Genomic DNA, 19,789 nt, shown 5'->3' with positions numbered 1-19,789 from the left:
CACCTTCTTATTGCACGATCGATAACCCAATGGCATATTAAACAAATGATTGACGCATTGCAAGGATTTGTTTTGGAAACCTTTCATTATAATATATTCCCAATTAAATCATTTGCCCTATTAGTTTGTGAATGTATATACCTATATGACTAATTGATCGTTCATTGTTTTGTTAAGTCATCGTTTCAGAAATGATATAATAATGCGGTATTTAAACTTCCAAGCCCGATCTGAGTCGGCCTCTGGCCTGGCATAACTAATTTCAATTTGAGTCAGCGTTTTTTCCCTAGAGAGAATTTTCAGTGGAAAATGTAGGTTGATTCGAAACTGACCCGAAAAGAACGAAGAATATTCGGTTTTTAATATAATAAACTCTACTTCCTGATCACAAAGAAATGTTTCATCATATGATGGAACATTTCTTATTCAGATTCAGATTCTCAAATTAGTTATGTACCTATATACATATTAGCATGTATTACGTAGGTACCAGGAAAAAAAAGAGGTCCTTGCTATGGAGTGGGATATTTTTTCGAGTAAAAAATTTTTACATCTCCCTATAAAAGTGCGCTTTTTCCCCTAGAGAATTTGCCGTGGCAATTGCAAATGTAGGTTGATTTGGGAGGAACTGACCTGGATACAATTTTCATTGTAAAGTGCTTTACCCGTCATAAACGCTGCAGCGGACGAAGCTTAATAGCTTTCTCGTGACTTTTAATGCTTTAATCTGTGACAAGGGCTGCTGATAAGATGGAAATAAAAAATGCAAGAGGTTGCAGTATGGGGTAGGTAAGTACCTACATTAAAAATAAGTGTTCAGGAATTTAACGAGTAGTAGTAGTAAAAGATGGCAACGCACATGTGATAACCCAGCTGTTGCACGCGTTGGGGCTGCACAATACAGCTACGGTAACCGCTTTCCATCCTTTCCATCGGGTGAGCTGTATGCTCGCTAAATCTACCCGCGCCAATTGAAAAACCCTTTACGTATCTACCATATGCCATCGTGTTTACTCCTAATACCTATATATTTATATTACACCCCGTTTTGTCAACAGACAATGGAATAAACCACCCAGACAGCGAATGATCCGCCCGAGCGCCCGCTGGCCAAGGTCGTCTTAATGCGCTTAGCTGAAGCCCTGCAACATTGGCGCGCAGTTCGCCACCATAACTAATCACCAACAGGCCTAGACCCCTGATGTTTATCGATCAAGGAATGAAGTAGGGATCGTGTTATCTTGGGTAAGTGCAGTGACGCCGCTGTGATTGCTGTATTATTGATTAGAGCATGCATCAAAAGGGTAGTGGGATGATCATAAAGCCGTAAATCCTGCGATTTGTAGGGCTGCTATTAGAAATGCTGAATGCGTGTCGCCTTATTCCAACTAGTACCTATAATATTAAAACAATTTTTTTTTTTCAAATATATTGGAGGCCTTATTCACTTTTCGGTTTTTACCTTATCGTAAATTGAGAACATGTCATGGACATCTACAGGACATGTCAATATCAATATCCTGCAGCGTTTCGAAGCCATATGTCGGCAACAATGCTGCCCAGCGATTCTGCTGCAGTCACAATTACATTGTAATCACTGTGGTACTTGTTGTACCTACTTTTAAAGTTACATTGTAATTGTGACTATCAACTCAAGAAATTCATCATGCACATAGGCAAAACCTTCCTCCTCCTTCAAAGGTTTCCTTTACAATGATTCTCTATTCGGTTTATAAGCTCCTTGGCCCGAGGCGATGCACTGAACCGACGATGGAAATAACATCCAACTGTCATACGCCATTTTGTAATTTAGCAGATCGTCCCCTTACTTAGTATGCTACACATTACACTAAACCCCCTAGACGCACTAGACAAAGGGTTTCTATCAGGGAGAGGTGCTGTAATCAATGTCTAGCCTGTTTTGACACGTCCCAAAGCCATACGTTTACTATATTTACGGTAGCGATTAGGTATTAAGCAGTTATTGCTCTGAATAATTTTACGGTTTAGACTCACTTGTTTTAAGTAAGTCACTCGCGCCAACCACCCAGACCCAGTAGAAAGGAGACCTAGGCTCAAAGTCAAATATTTTATTGCGTTTCATGTGTACATTTGATGCTTATATATAAGCATAAGCTAAGTAAAGTCTCAACATGAACCCTGAGAGGGTATAGCAACATTAAATATTATGCGGAAGTGAGTAAACCGTTAAATTATTCAATGTTAGTATGTCTCACAACAGTTTAAATTCGAGTTATTGCTCTCTTTATTATAACTTTGTAGCTATCTGTAAATGCGCTTAATCTAGAACCAAAGAACATGCATAGGCATAGAGGCTATTGATCGCATGACGCGTCTAGCTAGACCACTTTACTGGCGAAAGTTCGGTCACATACTTAATACTAGTTAATACATATGTACAATTTGGCTTCGTCTTCGCAAAGAAACCTCATTTACCTCAATGGAACTTCGGGTTAACTTTTTAACAGACTGAACGACAACAAATACCAGCGGGCTCAGCACGGTTCCATTTTTTATCCACTATCACTAAGCCCGTCACTTTCGCACTTACATACTTGTTAGAACGTGACAGGCATGGTGATAAATGATAAAAATGCGACCGTGCTACTAGGGCTGGTTATGTTTTTGACGCATATATGCAGCATCAAAAGTAGCGAACTACAGACTACGCACCAAAAGCAGGCATATATCCACCATTCTGAAAAAAAAATAAGCCTCTGTATGTAGGTAGAACCATTGTGGCTTTCCATTAGAAGAGGGTCCTTACGTTTCATGTGCATTAACGACCTTTCCATTAGGAAAGGATCCTTATGCACATGAACATAAGGACGAATCTGACTTAATACTCATGTATATGAAGCATAAACAGTAATCGATACTTTTAAACGTGAACTGGAGATTTTTCTCTATTCGGAAAAGTTTTGATGCACTATTTCATCCGCTACTATTGATACTGACTGTAGGTAATTAGGTACTGTAGGAATCTTTCACCTACCCACGTAGGCAATTTACAAATATTGCCTACCAATATTTTTTTCCTAGGATCATCAAATGTTTACTGTAACGACTTGTAACTACTAGGTAATTGACTACTTAACTTTGTTCCTAACTAAAAATATCGGGTTTTATTTTAAACTTTAAAATTTTATTGACAATTAACTTCAAGAGCTCTTCAAATTGATCCGTCACTTAGAGTTAAAGCTGGAAAGTGTTATTTAAATCGACTAGACATTGCTCAGAAGCAATTTTGTCTAGTCAGTGCGTCCCGACGGTCGGTGACCTAAACCATATGCAGTGAAACAGTTTGAAGAGAGCTCCGAATATTGAGATGAACATAACTGGCTACATAGGCTGCATACAGTCAAACCGCAACAAAAAAGAAGGCGCGACCGGCCCTTAATATTATAATAAGAAATAATTTCCGCTGATCCACCACCAAATTTTCCCCTAAAATTATAATTAAGCAGTTATGACTTGCTATGTTAGTAGCGATAATTGCTACAACTGTTCCAAATTGTAACTATCTACGTCAAACGGTCTCTGGGAAAATCACATTTTACCGATTTGCAAAACCGAAGTGATCCCATAAGTGTTCCGTGAACAAAGCTTTGTACGGAACACTAAAAATGATAAGTACTTACTTAAGTAGGTACAGTTAAAAAAATAGTACATATAAATACATTATGCAGACCCCAAAAACATTTACCGTTGAGGTAGATTCAAATATAACAATTTGTTAGGGGTTGGACTGGTTTTGAGACGACATTGACGAATCGGGCTCCTTTTCTTTGTAGCAGGCAGTCAGGGATCGGATACCGGTATTTTTTGTATGGGAACGGAAACGGTATTTTTTCGTTCTTTGCTAATTACTTCATTTCTAATTGGGCAATCGAATAATACGAAGTCGTTACCTAAACACACAACTGAGTCCTACATTTCGAGTATAAAATAATTCTAAAAATATGGTTATTTCTAAGTTTTTGCAAAAAACCGGTTCCGATCCCTGGCAGGCACTGATTTCTGAAACTGTATCTGCTACGCTCCGTCCGCCGTAGTGGCCACGTCGTAGCTCGCCGTAGCACTCGGAAATGAGATTTCACCTAGAGCCACGTGCCACGTGCATTTAGATAGGTAGTAATTTCGAACTAGCAAAAAGCAGAGCTTTGTAAGGGCTCGCGGAGTTTTTCTACCTAAACGTACCGTACCGCGACTTTGATCCAGTCCGAGGCTTGTTCCATGTTCAATCGAGTGGGTACGTAATAAGTCCGTTAAGGACGCAGCTATAAGTGAGAGCAAGAAAGAAATATACCTACTAATTGGCCCTCGGTCGCTGTCCGGTACGCCTGTCTGATACAACTTTTACTTTGTCCATTAAAAACGTGTCCAGACGACAAAATCAAATTGCCAATATCATCCACACGTAATATACAATTTCATAAGCCCTTATTACATCCTACACGGTCGTCCAGTACTTCTTGTAAGGAAGCCAACTGGCTTTTCTTTTCTGGCAATGTTGGGTCAGTGAGCCAATGTCCTTGAATTTATTTATGCGTCTACACCACACAATTGAGCGTAAAACTATCCCGTCTGGACACCTACTGGCGGTAATCATGCTGCTCCGCACATAAACTATGTATAATTTGCTCTCTTAAGTGCTCATCAAGACGAGTGAGATGACCAAAACAGCGTGTGCCTATGTTGCAACAAACGTGAGTTCCATTAAATAAGTACTGCCAGGGTTCAGCTACAGCTATATCGTGAGTATCTCCTAAGTGCTCAAAAAGACGAGTCGGATGACCAAAACAGAGTGAGCCTATATTGTATAAAACCCGAGCTCTACTAGGTACCTACTGCCAGAGTTCAGCATCAGCTACCTTGGATACTACTCTACTAAGTGATCATCATGACGAGTCGGATCTCCAAAACAGCATGTGTCTATGTTGCACCAAACCCGAGTTCCACTAGGTACTGCCAGGGTTCAGCATCAGCTCTATCTTGGGTACTACTCTCCTAAGTGCTCATCAAGACGAGTCGGATGTCCAAAACATCGTGTGCCTATATTGCAAACCTGAGTTCCACTAAATACTGCCAGGGTTCAGCTACAGCTCTATTTTGGGTATCTCCCAAGTGCTTAAAAAAATCGAGTCGGATGACCAAAACAGCGTTTGCCTATGTTGCACCAAACCTGACTTCCAATAGGTACTGCCAGGGTTCAGCATCAGCTTTATCTTGGGTATTGCTCTCCCAAGTGCTCATTCTGACGAGTTGGATGTCCAAAACAGCGTGTATCTATGTTGCACCAAACCTGAGTTCCAGTAGGTACAGCCAGAATTTAGCATCAGCTCATCAGCTCTATCTTGGGTACTGCTCTCCCAAATGCCCATCAAGACGTGTCGGATGACTAAAACAGCGTTTGCCTATGTTGCACCAAACCTGAGTTCCACTAGGTACAGCCAGGGTTCAGCATCAGCTCTATCTTGGGTACTATTCTCCTAAGTGCTCATCAAGACGAGTCCAATGACCAAAACAGCGTGTGCATATGTTGTATTAAACCCGAGCTCCACTAGGTACTGCCAGGGTTCAGCATCAGCTATCTTGGGTACTGCTCTACCAAGTTATCATCATGACGAGTCGGATGTCCAACCCAGTGTGTGTCTATGTTGCACCAAACCTGAGTTCCGCTAGGTACAGCCAGGGTTAAGCATCAGCTCTATCGTACTGCTCTCCCAAGTGCTCATCAAGACGTGTCGAATTATAACATGACTGATCAGTTCATCGGCATCACAGAACAGAACATAGAGTAAATTGACCTCCGCAGTGAATATGTCGTAGTCCGATCGTATAATCCGCCGTATTACATTACGGCTAGCCGTTTTCAAAAACAGGAGCGTTTTGAAATGCGGCGGTTCGACGATTAGCCGGATTGTCATTGCGATACGTTCTTCAATAAGGCGGCCTACGTGTAGCCGCATCGTATCTAAGTACTATTTAGATTGTAGAGTGACCAGTTCTTTCGGTCGCCTACGTAACTGGAGTTTGACAATGTATGCAATTTAATTTATTTTTACTATGGTCCCACCGCACTACATTTCCTTCACAACTTAAATAGACGGAGCCCCGCAAATGCGGGGCTCCTATTTCTGGGCGGTTTGCCCTTCGGGCATCTGAAGCTACCTAACCTAACGAACCTAACCTATAGCTAGACAGTTGCAATTTTCACAAATGATGTATCTCTGTTGCCGCTATAACAACAAATACTAAAAATAAAATAAAATAAATATTTAAGGGGGGCTCCCATACTACAAACACGATTTTTTTGCTCTATTTTTTATTGATGGTGCGGAACCCTCCGTGCGCGAGTCCGACTCGCACTTGGCCGGGTTTTTTGTATTCATCGTTGTTAACACATAGTACATTGACACGAATTTTAATTCATAATTTTTCTAATAGATGGCGCTAGTAGTCATACAAAGTGTTATTCCTTTATTTTATTTTATTAAGTTGATAAAATGATATTTTTATGTTTGATAACACATCTAGACATGAATTTAAATTACTATGTTAAATTTCAAACCTATAAGTGCGATAGTTTTTCCGTAAAGTGTACCACAAGAATGCATAGTTTGTCGAATAGTGATAGGGCTCGCTTCGCTCGCCCTAATTATGATAACCAGAAATTAAAACCTATCTGACATACTCGTAAATAAACCTATGCAAACAGTAATTTCATGTTAAAGAAATGTCACTGTTGGCGGCTGACTTGACTTGACGGCGGTTGACTGGCATATCCATAACAATTAAACTGCTTGTTATTACACTTATTACGTTATTAGGTTATTTACATTACCATCTGAGTAGGCCCACCATTCAGCGCGAAATCACGATACATGTTAGTTTCGCCTCTACGAAGCATTTTTGCTACATACGAGTACTTACCAACATGTTATCGCAGACTGTAGCTTAGCAATAAATTAATTTCGGTTACTCTCCAATTGTATCCAAAACAACTGCGTAATGAAAGGCTGCCAATACAAAATTCGGGACCTCTATTTTTGAACCATAAATCCCCTCTCTCTCTCTCTTTTAGTGCCTCTCCATCTCCAACTACTGAAGCCAGTCAGCTCCGCATTTTTCCTGATTTTTGGCAAGGATGTTCCCGATTTCAGTACATTCACCGATTACAGTATCCACGATGTCTTTCTACCAGGGACGTTGCGGATGCCGATTTTCTGACATCCGCGGACGCGGATGCGGATGCGGATGCGGATGCGGATTTTTTAAGGCTCATATCCGCGGTTGCGGATGCGGATGTCAAGATAGGTACATAAAAAACGTCAAATATTACATTTTAGTAATTTTTATTTAAAAAAACCGGCCAAGTGCGAGTCGGACTCGCGTTCCAAGGGTTCCGTACATTAAGTCCCACTCAAGCTTGACTGCTCATTTCTAATAGGTTTTTTTGGCTAATGACTAAATTACCTAGCAGTCTAGCACTTACGCCGCGCCGATGCTAAGACATTCCTGTACCGACATCCGCATCCGCATAAGCTCCGCATCGATTTTATGCGGATGCGGATGCAGATGCGGATGTTGAAAATAATGCGGAAGTTCCGCGGTTGCGGATGCGGATGCGGATGTTCGCAACATCCCTGCTTTCTACGATCAGGACGTCTTTTTCCATGTACTTACAGAATAAATCCCCTGCTTACAACAAAATTATCAGTTTATGTTCTAGAAATATTTAGTAGAATAATGATGAGGCCAGAAAAGTGCTTAATTCCGAGTATAAGTAACAGAAAACGTGAGGCATTATCTTTATAACTCACCAAAACTACGACCTTTCAGCTTTAATAATTAATGCTATTTTCGAGTGCGTAGTGTACCTACTCGTAGTGTAAGTCAGATTTATTTTTATTTATGATACTACCATCATTACTATCTCTCTCTTTAGTTTTAAATGTGGAAAACGTGTTTAAATGTTTTATTTTCTAAAGGTAGCTGAATTGAGAACCTCTCCTTTTTAAACTCTGGTAAAAAAGCATTTCATTCCACGTTTAGATGAAAATGTCAACAAACATTCTCTCATCTCAATAACGATACACATCACAGCAGTCATAAAGTATTAGTTCCAGACGGATTATACCCTACACCATGGGGAGAGGGTGAAACAGTCTCCCTATCAACTAACAAGCCAAATTCAACCTTAACTCTTTGTTAATGAAGTTCATGTTAACACGGTGTTATATCCCACGTCATGGGGTATCGAAATGCAAGTTCGTTGACCTTTGCGAATCTGAATAAATGTAAAATGACTTACCGTATTAATTAATGCTGGTATTTGAGGGGTGATCTTGTAATAAATGAAAGGTAAAATAAATAAATAATTATTATAAAACAATTTAGATCGACCGAAATAATCTCACAGTAAGCTCGTGCAGACTTGTGTTGTACTTGTTGTAGGTATTATAATTTTATAAAAGCAAATTTTTAACTAGATACCTAAAATATGTTTTATCTGTTTATCGGGAGAAAAAATCTGTTCAATTTATCTTTACTGTAAATTAAATGGTCCATAATTATTTATTCCTACTCGTACATATTTCCAAAAATAAGTATAAGACAAAGCTTTGTCCGCTTCATTGCCGCAATAGGTAGTGATTATATTCTGCTGATGTTAAATAGTATTAAATTACTTATTTTACAGGATTTGTGGTACCTACGTTTCGTAATGGGGGTGTTTGCCACGGGTGGTAGTTCGACCAAAACATTAATACTTACTTACAGTGTATTCCCAGTTTACTCTAAGTGATATGGCTATTGACATATATCTCAGGACGGGCCTTACGGGCACTAAAAATGGTACTAGTTCAGCGGTGTCACTCACGAATTCGAGCCAATCGTGCAGACTAACGCAACTAGTTGCGACCAATCGCGCGCGTGATGCGAACTTATCAATCAATCTCGTTGTAAGTAGCGGTGTAACACCGCTGTACTGCCCGTAAGGCCAGTCCTGAGATATACGTCAATGGATGTGGCCATTTCATCTCATATGTATATTAATTCCTTAGTAAAATAATCCAGTTTACCAATTGAAATTAGACGTTATTTTTAAAGTAAGTAGGTACGTATACCAAATAAAACAAAACATACTCATAATATCAACTTTATTATAAAAAATTGGCAGTCAATGAAAATTGTAATATCAAATTATCTCGATACAAGCCGAGTAATAAATTTCAGCCAAATTCATTAACAGAATATTATATTTACAATATGTGTTATTAAATGCTTTGGAACAACAATTAACAAGATTTGTCATATTCAAGCCTTAACTAAACTCACGAGCAATTAAAAAGGTCACTTTGTACGGCATCTCTAAACAAAGCTACCCTTTTTATTGCTCATGAGTGATAGCAAAATAAACAATACTTTGCTGTCGTCTCATCATATAGCGAACTGGGAACAATAGTTTGGGGCTGCGTCTTTTGATAACCTTTGAGGCTCTACCGCGAAAAACGAGATTTCTTTGCCTGTCTCTTTAATACCCTTGCATATTTTAAGCGATAGTGAGACCGATAACGAAATATCGATTCTCGTTTTTCACTGTATGCCCTCTGATGAAGGATCAAAATCAGCGATACATAATAATACCTATCAATTTATTAAAATACGAGTGGTAAGGTCACAAGACACAGATTTTTAAATAAATCATTGTTAAATTAATAAATACACATCGCATTTATAAGTATATTGAGAACGCAGTCTAAATGTTCGCAACACCACTTCAGAAGTAAATTATTAAACTAATTAACTTCTATTCAATGGCACTTGCTGTTTTACTATAAACTAATCGATTACTAATTTATGCGTCTTACGCCATCTGATACTATTTACAAAACTCCTTTGCCATTTACAAAAATGTAATGAAAATGGCAATGGGTTGCGTTTTGAACGCACTACCAACGGTTCAGTCACGCTTAAAAAACTATGTTTGAAGTCTTAAAACTATGTAATATTGAAACCTTTAAAATTTGTCAGCAAGCAATACTTATTTGCAGAAATCACAAATGCTTTGTACAACCTCTGCAATCGCTAAAGACAATAATGAAAGCCTGCTGCAAAGGCATAAACTGCACATAATTACTTATCTATGACTCCATATTCTTAGCAAAACAGGAGCCTGCTTGAATATGTAATTGAAATTACATGTTCGGGTTATCTATTTGTGCACGAAAACAATAACCTCAACTGTACCTGACAATTGAGCTATTGTGATTTTGCTTGCTTAGAATATGAGGTCTCTTATGCCTCTTCCACACGACACAATCTTATAGGAATTTGGACGTCGTCAAAAATCTAAAAATTCTCAACCTTTGTCTTTGCCTCAAATAAAATTACATCGAGTTTAAAAGTCATAACTTTTAAAGGTTTAGAAACTTAATATAAGTTTCTAGAGATCCATGCTAAACGTTTCCTGTGACTCGTCGAACGAGATGGAATTCGAGCGCGTATCTTTCTGTGTTGGCAACACTGAGACGCTGCCAGCGCCGGGGTTTTTCAACATGGCGGCCGGCAGCGAGCATTTCGGCGGCGTCTGAGAGATGGGGGACTGCCGCAGAGACAACATGAAAGACCTTTCGTAGACTATCCTGGTGCCTGTAAAGAAGAGAATAACATAATTAGTTATTATATGTGTTCAATATCAGTCCTTTATTGTTTAGTTTTCATAATGCTACATAATACTAACAAGACGACATGGAACACGGAATAAGTTAGTAAGTTTTGATAACATTTTAGCACCGTGTAATGTTCCAACTAAGTGCAAAATCTAGGTAGTTATTGAGCACGAGGCTCAAGCCTTGCTACGCAATGTTTACATGCGCTTGCACATATTAAAACAAACGATTTCTTGTATATTTAAACAATCTTTAACTACTATAAACAAAGCAGATGTAAATCGCTTGACGTAGATGGCACGACGTGCCACATTTTATGATACCTAGCCATTCCATTAGATTGCAATGTGAAGCATACCGTATAAGTAAGGACTGAAAGTTTATAATATCTTGTAACATTCTGTCTGCCTTCTAATCAGGGATGTTGCGAACATCCGCATCCGCATCCGCAACCGCGGAACTTCCGCATTATTTTCAACATCCGCATCCGCATCCGCATCCGCATCCGCATCCGCATCCGCATCCGCATCCGCATCCGCATAAAATCGATGCGGAGCTTATGCGGATGCGGATGTCGAACAAGTCGGTACAGGAGCGTCTTAGCGGCGGCGTTAGTGCTAGGTAATTTCGTCATTACCTATAACGATATCGTCTAGAATAGTCTAGACAGGCCTATGGAACTCTCCGCGCGAGCACGGATTTATACCTACGAATCTGTTCCCGTTCACGGTAGAAAAGCAAGCCAGTTAGTTGCCACACGCGCTCACGCACGCACGTCACCGCGTGCCGCACTGCCAATTTTTACGATAGTTGTAGCTTGTAACTAGGTAGGTAGGTACTATTGAATTTCTTTAGACATGTAGTGTTTATTATGACACATTTATCGTTCGATATCGACATAGTTGAAATAGGAAGCAAACTTTTAAGTTCTTTTAGTAGGTAAAGTTTATTTTAACGACAGTACGTTCTTAACTTTACAGCGGAAAGTACTCTTAGAGAAAGAAAAAAAACATGCATTACAATTTTATGTAAAACAATTATAAATTAATGATAACATAATACATAACATAATTGTAGATTTAAATTTTATGTTAATTCGTTCCGCTGTATAAGTAGGTATTTTATTTATCATTTCTAAGCGTCGGCAACTCTAGCGTATATATTATACTACTCTTTGGCCGGCATGCGCGGTGCGGGGAGCGGCGCGTTGAAGGTCACTCCATTGTATTTTTGTGTAGGTATCAAAACGGTAGGTATTTGCGTTTTCTTTGAGAGATAAATATCTGTTCGTAAGAACTATTATATAATCTGTGGTCTAGATCCAGAAAAGTCGGCCAAGTCACTGTTTATTAAATATAACGCACTTATATTCTTGCACAAATACTAAACGTTTCGTTTTTTTTAAAGAAAAATTACTAAAAATGTAATATAAAGTCCGTCAACCAAATCTTGTCAGTAGTAAAAGGCGGCAAATTTGAAAAATCGCGGGTTAGCAACACTGTGTTCGAATAATTCCAAAATGCGTGTCATCTGTGTTTTATCTGTGGAATGTGTATCGTGAACGACAGCCGTCACCTTATTTGTTTTCATTTGGTTTTCATTCTGAATCGTTTCTGTTTCAAGAGATATTTCTGCTGTCACCATTAAATACCAATACATTAAATAAGAATAAGCAAAGCTAAGGGGCCTACAATGTACAATCATGCTCGTTGATGGTAAACATTACTAAAAATTGAGGTTATGACAAGTACATACTGGAAGAACTCTTTCGAACTTTTAAGATTATGTTCAGTTTTTTTGTTTTAGGGTTAAAAGGCATAAATAAAATTAAAACGTATGCCTAAATCTATCCAACAAGACCATAAATTGTGTCCTGGAAACCGTCCATAGGCCCACATGTCTAATATTTTCAGCAATCAGTTGTGACTATTTACAAAGATGCAATAGAATACTACAGAGTATTATGCTTGGTTGAAGTGACCCGGTAACATTGGTAACTTCATTATATTTTTTCAATTAATGACCTGAATTATAGTGTAAGCTAAAGTGACCCTTATCTTATTTACCTTTAAATTAAATAAACACCCAAATATCAGTTGTTTTATTTTTAATATGTAATCCTATTGTACAATATATACCAATCAAAAAAATTACACAGGTATGTCATATTCATCCAGAAGAGTACACTAATTTACATTAACAAGTGGCATATTATATTGTAAATAACAAATATATGCACTATCTAATTATCTGCATTTTGATATGATTTTATTTTAGTAAACATAGAAGACATAGATAGGGAACAAAGAGAATATAAGCACTACCATAGGGAGTTGTTTTTGATATCTTCAAATTTGTTCATCAATTCATCATTTTGATTAACATTGTTTTAACATCGCTTTTAAATTGTCCGTCCATGTTTCAAATTTTTTCAATAAACCGCGAGTGACAATTTGAATTGACGTACGCAGGGCGCGCTCAGCGGAAAAAAAAAATCTTTTGGTTCGATGTACATTGCTGCTATTCTTAGCGCAATACTGCTCTTTGAGTGTTGCCCTACTTTAGTTTGCTTTACATTGCTACTGACAAGATTTGGTTGACGGACTATAACACGTTTTTTAAGTACCTAATTTTGACATCCGCATCCGCATCCGCATCCGCGGATGTGAGCCTTTAAATATCCGCATCCGCATCCGCATCCGCGGATGTCAAAAAATCAGCATCCGCAACATCCCTGCTTCTAATGATAGTTTGACCATAACTTTCCCTATGTCGTCATATCTTATATACGAGGGGCGTTCAAAATATTCTCGGTATTGATATCTTACGACTTCTTCTAAAATTTCTTTCGTTACTGGCCGCTAAGGTTTTTTCATTGACATTAAAAAAAAGTATAATTCGAACCGAGATGGTCTTTTGTTTTTCTGCAATTGCTGAACAAACATGAACATCATGTGCGAATTGACAATGTTAACTAAATTAGAACATCGATGCGTGATAAAATTCTTGACAAAACAGGGTAAAAATCAAAAAACCATAAAAGAGGAAATGGATTGTGTTTACCGTGAGTCTGCTCCTTCTTTATCTACCATTCAAAAGTGGTCAAGCGAGTTTAAACGCGGAAGGGAGAGTATTGAAGATGACCCTAGACCTGGCCGGCCTGTAGTAGCTACTTCACAAGAAAATATTGATAAAGTGGAAAAACTTATATTGGAAGATGGTCGAGTGAAGGTAAAATCTATAGCACAAGTAACCAATCTCTCTATTGGTACCGTACATGATATTATACATGACCATCTTAATATGTCAAAAGTAAGTGCAAGATGGGTTCCGCGAATGCTGACTCGGCTTCAAAAAGACATGCGTGTAGCTTGTTGTTCCGATTTTATTGACCTGTGCGGTGAAAATCCTGATGAGGTGCTGCAAAGAATAGTTACTGGAGATGAAACCTGGGTTCATCATTATGACCCAGAGAGTAAACAAGAGTCCATGCAGTGGCACATTAAGGGTTCAGCTCATCCCAAGAAGTTCAAGGTCATCCCTTCAGCTGGCAAGGTCATGGCCACGATATTTTGGGATTGTGAAGGAGTATTACTAATCGATTATAAAGAAAAAGGTGTAAATATCACAGGACAGTACTACGCTAACATTCTACGTCAATTAAAGGATGTAATTAAAGAAAAGAGGCGAGGAAAGTTAACCAAAGGTATTCTGCTTCTGCATGACAACGCCCCCGTCCATACTGCTCATATTGCCAAGGCAGCTATTGTTGAATGTGGGTTTAAAACTGTTACTCACCCACCGTATAGTCCGGACTTAGCCCTCAGCGACTTCTTTTTGCTCCCCAATCTTAAAAAGGATCTGCGTGGAAATAAATTTTCTGACGATGAAGCATTGAAGGCGGCAGTGGAGGAGCATTTTTACACGAAAGATAAAAAATATTTTTACGAGGGATTAAAAAAAATAATTGATCGATCTTTTAAGTGTATGAACATAGGGGGGGAGTATATTGAAAAATAAAAATATCAAACTTTTCGTACTTGTTTGTTTTCATTCTCATACCGAGAATATTTTGAATACCCCTCGTACGTTCTTGTTATCTTTATCTGTTTCGAACCTGACATTAAGTATCTGCTTTTGATAAAGTTATTCTATTTACAAGCAACCTCTACAAACGTATTATCAGTAAGTGAATAAGTGAAGTTTATCTGCCAATACAGTGAGGTTCAGTATCAGCACCTAGAATTGCTTTTATTAAGTTAATTAGCACAGTGTTTTTCACACGCAATGTTGCGAGCTACCTATGTCTTTGCTCTAGTGTCCGAACAAAACTGGATTTTTTACCGAAACCAAAACTAGGTTGGACAATACTTTGCGCGTAAATATCCTGCAAATTCATTGACGAAAGCTATGAAAATCTGATTTATTTATTGACTTTTGGTAGTTATGCTATCATTGAAGGTAGACCTTACTCTACATGCTGCAGCTTAAGTAAATAGGCTATGTATTTACAATTACATACAGCTTCAACAAAAAAATATTAATGACAGTCTGTGTACGAGTAACACAAACCCTTTAGGAGCCCGATTCAGATAAAATAACTGATTAAGGTTTTTATTTTATTTTGATACGACCTTGAAGATCGCTCACTCTGATTGGTGCATGTGAAAAGAAATTTATTGCGTGCGAAAAGAAATTAATGTCGTGTGTGAGATGCGCGCTAATCACCAAAATAATCGTCAAGTTCGTATCCAAACCAATTCAATCCATTTTAAATTGTTAAGTTAGAATCGACCTCCAGGGTCCTATTTGACTATCAACTCAAATGTTATTTCTACGTGTTTGCTTTATGTAATACACGTGAAGTTACACGTGTATAACCTTCTTAACATTTATAAAACATAAACCCACGAGTTTAATATCATTGTTTACTCAAATTCTCGCGGTCAAGGTTACAGAACACGAGTTGTACAAAATCCGTGAAACAAATACGTCTATGTAACCATAATACGTCTTATGTCAAATGAAGTAAGAACTGTGTAGTACGTATTGTTATTGTGGTTTTATTTGACTCTGTGTAGTGCATATTTTTACGATAATTCGTTAAGTATTGCGCAGTTAACAGTGAGTAGGAAAATAATACGATTTTAACCGCATGGCTTAGCGGAATAAACAAACATTTGATTCAATATAATAAGAGTTTATTGACCACAAAACGTGTGTACCTATAGCCAAGATAAAATGTAAAATAATGCCTACAGTTGTAATGTAAGTAGGTATACTTTTAGTTTAGTTTAATAACATCTTTAGTGGTTTTTGCTGTGCGTCCTACTCAAATGAATTTAGTATGTTCAAATATCACAATCAATGTTCTTCGATCTCCTAAATAGAATATTTAAACCAAGGATGACAAGGCTTTTGAACTAGGTTTAACGTTTCGTATGTGTGTATATGTGGGGGTTACGATGTTTAAAACTCCATCGTGCCGTATATCTAAAAAAACCCAAATTTTCACATAGAGTCTGAAGTCAAATTTACAATTCAATTATTTATTTTTTTTATTTAAGTGTTTTTATTAAATAAATATCTTGAATAAAAACATACTTTCATTAACTTTAAAAAAAAATTAAATAAATGTTAAAATATTTCCTTTTTTAAGTAGGTACATCTTAAGTACATGAACCATCTTTGTTGTATAACACAAACCTTATCTAAAATACATATCAATATTCTTCGGCAAAATCTAAGGGACACCCAAAGTTAATGCATTAGCATTACTTCTAAAACCTGCTTAATAATTGACGCGCCTAATGTAAATAACTCTTCTGAGTTTTAGTACTTTTAGTAGTTATCACACACTGCATAAATAATCCATTTACGGTATTTATTTTGTAATCAAGCGAGCAGTTTGGGCAGCCTTGGGGCCCGTTTAAACTCGTGACCTCAGCATATCGCCCACTGTTGCTAACCTATCGGTACAATACGAAGAAGCTAAGCTTATTAAGACATCTTTGTTTTTTGTGAATAGTGGATTTACATATAAATTAGGCAATAAGTATTAGACATACTTTCAGGATCACCTTACACAGTTTATTTATTTTATTATATTTTATTCAGGATGGTTACTGCCCAAGGGCTGATTTAGACGGCGCGCGAACTCGCATACGATTTTAGTTACATTGCAGACCAGTGACGTTACATCAATTCAGCCGACCGATCAAACAATGCAATGTAATCAAACTCGCATACGAGTTCTCGCCCCGTCTAAATGAGCCCTAATGGATACATAGGTTGATAGACAGTTATACAAAGAAACTCTCTTTCTATATTGCTTTTTAGTGTTCCGTACAAAACTTTGTTCACGGACTTAGCCGCGTGCTTACCTCGGTCGCATTTTTAAAAGCAAATAATCGGTAATCTCGAATCTCTGTCTGTCTATGTCGCTTTCTAACAACCATACCATAACACATAACATCCCCGGATCCCGACGTATGTTATAAGTGTTATAGACAGAGATAAACACAGAGATTAAGGTACAAGTTGACCTTTTACAAAACGCAACCATGGCTTGCTACCTGGCTACCTACCTGGCTTTTTTATACCTACCACCCTTCCCCTTACTTATTCTTATTTATAATTTTTACAATAGGAATCGAAGTTTACTTAGATAGCTATTTTGTTTAGGTACTTAGCTACAAATATTATTTACTAAAATGCACTGTTAGAGTATAAGTATTTTGATTTAGGAGACTATAAACACATTAATTATTAATCTGTAGTGTGACATTGACAATGTTTTCTTATACATTATGACACATTTGGGATAGGTTACTTTTGTGTGACATTTATCTGCGTATGAGGGTCATATGGATGGACACGGAAGGATCAATGTCACCGATGGCTAAACGTTAAAGACACACAATTGGACTTTAATCTGATTTTAAAGTACCTATCACCAAAATTTTCTCACTCCCAAATTCATATGGAACAGGAACCACAAATACTTACACCTAAATAAATAACTGGTTTGACCCATATTCTATACAATGTAGCTCACAACTCAAAAGTAGGTCATACATTATCTTAATCCGTGACATACAAACGTGACATTTCCTACCTCGTTAACACCTCATGTCAAGGTCCACGTGACCACCATAAAGTTATTTAATAAACCAACTTAACCTACAATAACAATAACAATAACAACCTACAATAAAAATGGAGGTAACTAATTTACCAAGCCACGTGGCATTACATAACCACATGTGTAAACAACTAAACACACAGTTGAAGATAAAACTACCTGACCTTGACGGAAATACGCGGTTTTGCGGCCCCGACTGAATTTGTGTTTCAAATTTGGACATAATTTATTATTCAGAGAAGTCAAACTTGATTTTACTTCGAATCGGAATAAATCGTTTTACAATTCGTTTCACGTTGTGTACCTAATTGAAGATGCCAAGCAGAGTTTAAAGCTTATTATATTCTTTGGTTTAAAGTTAAGTACCTACTTATAAATTCAAGTCATAACTATTGAAGGTACCTATATTTAGGTACTACTTAGAGCAAGTTCTGACTACAACAGTTCGATTTTGCATCTAAATTTACGCTCGTCGCAATTCAGCCCCTCTCGAAGTTAATACAAATGGACAAATGCATCCTGAGGTCACTGACCTAATCAATTTAGCAACATGAACTACATCCACCTAGCAACATATAGGTATGTATAATATAACCGTGTCAACAATCTAGACAACTTTATCGCGTAAAGATAAAATATTGAGCGCGAGGCAAATTGCGCAGATAAGCGACAAAATTATGCAGCTAACATACCTTAAATAAAGAATTTTAAATTAGAAATGGCATTTTGTACTTTAATAATATTCAATAAGGTCGCAATTACAAATTACCTCCAGGGGTAGTGGAATATATGGTGCCTCCAGGTGTGCTGGAATAAACATCAGGCATCTGCGCCGGGTCCGAGATCAGCACCCGCCTCGTCGGGATCGACTGGCTGTGCGTCGCTTGCCTCGCAATAGGGGACGCGGACATTGTGTCTTATTTTTTTGCTGGTAAAGTTCAAAATTCACAAACACTGGCACACTGTCGGAGAAGGAATGAGCGACTGAGCCGGGCGCTGGCGGGGCCTAAAATAAATACGTTTGCCGATGCCGGTGAACAACGCGTACGTATAGAGGCGACCAACGTGTCGCACACTCGTGCCTCGCATCAAAACACGCCGAGATTATTCAATAGATATTACAGTGATTACGGGAGGTGAACCTCTGTGAGGCGTGAGGCTAATACAACACGTAGGTACATGACACTTCCAAGTGTAACCTTGCGGGGTAATTCCTCCTATTGACAGACTACCTCTGCCAGGGGAAGGCAGGGCGGGTAGAATTTTTTTTTTGAAGAGCTAGCAGAATAGTTGGCATTAAATATAACAACATCCATATAAGTAGTTATAGGTTCACCCTTTGAAGTTCAATGGAACTTTACTTTGATATTCTAGAAATATTTGTTTACATCGCTCAGTAGACTGTCGCGTCTACAAACACGTGGCATACACCATCTGTGTTCACGCACACTAGCGTCCCCAATCTTACGATTACCCACACACCCACACCGAATCTGCTATATGCGTAGTTTTTGCAAAGTTTAAAACAGTGTAAGTCATGTGTTGATTAATTTATATTCGTGAATTGTTATCGCGGGGCTTCAAGGATGGACTAAATAGACTAGCTTCTTATATTAAAACGTGCACAACCGGTTTTCTACCTGTAGATACTGCTACTTTATCATATACCTAACAGACTTAGCTCTGATAGGCAACGGGATTTGCTTTAGGGGTCACTTTATAAAGAAATCTCCATACAATCTCACCCGTTTTCACTGCTTTGAAGTATAGTGAGGAATTATAAGTGACATTTTCCCAAACTGGCTCTTTCATCCGATAATACCTGAACCCCTCTCTCCGCTTGGATTTAATATTTCCTTATACTAACAGAAGCCAAAAAAAAATTAAAACGTAACCGCGATACATTAATTAATCCCTACTAATATTATAAATACGAAAGTAACTCTCT

At 38.0% G+C, this 19,789-nt stretch overlaps 1 protein-coding gene across 1 annotated transcript; it reads right to left on the bottom strand.

Moving 5' to 3' along the window:
- Window positions 1-9,589: 9,589 nt before the first annotated feature.
- On the bottom strand, window positions 9,590-18,862 carry LOC134654225 (eukaryotic translation initiation factor 4E-binding protein). Its single transcript, XM_063509695.1, has 2 exons — window positions 18,611-18,862; window positions 9,590-10,677 (listed from the first exon to the last, which is right to left on the bottom strand). The coding sequence occupies exons 1-2, from the start codon at window positions 18,750-18,752 to the stop codon at window positions 10,472-10,474; spliced, it is 348 nt and encodes a 115-aa protein (XP_063365765.1). The 5' UTR covers window positions 18,753-18,862; the 3' UTR covers window positions 9,590-10,471.
- Window positions 18,863-19,789: the final 927 nt, after the last annotated feature.

This window comes from Cydia amplana, chromosome 14, assembly GCF_948474715.1.
Source record: "Cydia amplana chromosome 14, ilCydAmpl1.1, whole genome shotgun sequence".
NCBI classification, from domain to species: Eukaryota; Metazoa; Arthropoda; class Insecta; order Lepidoptera; family Tortricidae; genus Cydia; species Cydia amplana.
This window is presented reverse-complemented; position numbering and strand designations above follow the sequence as displayed.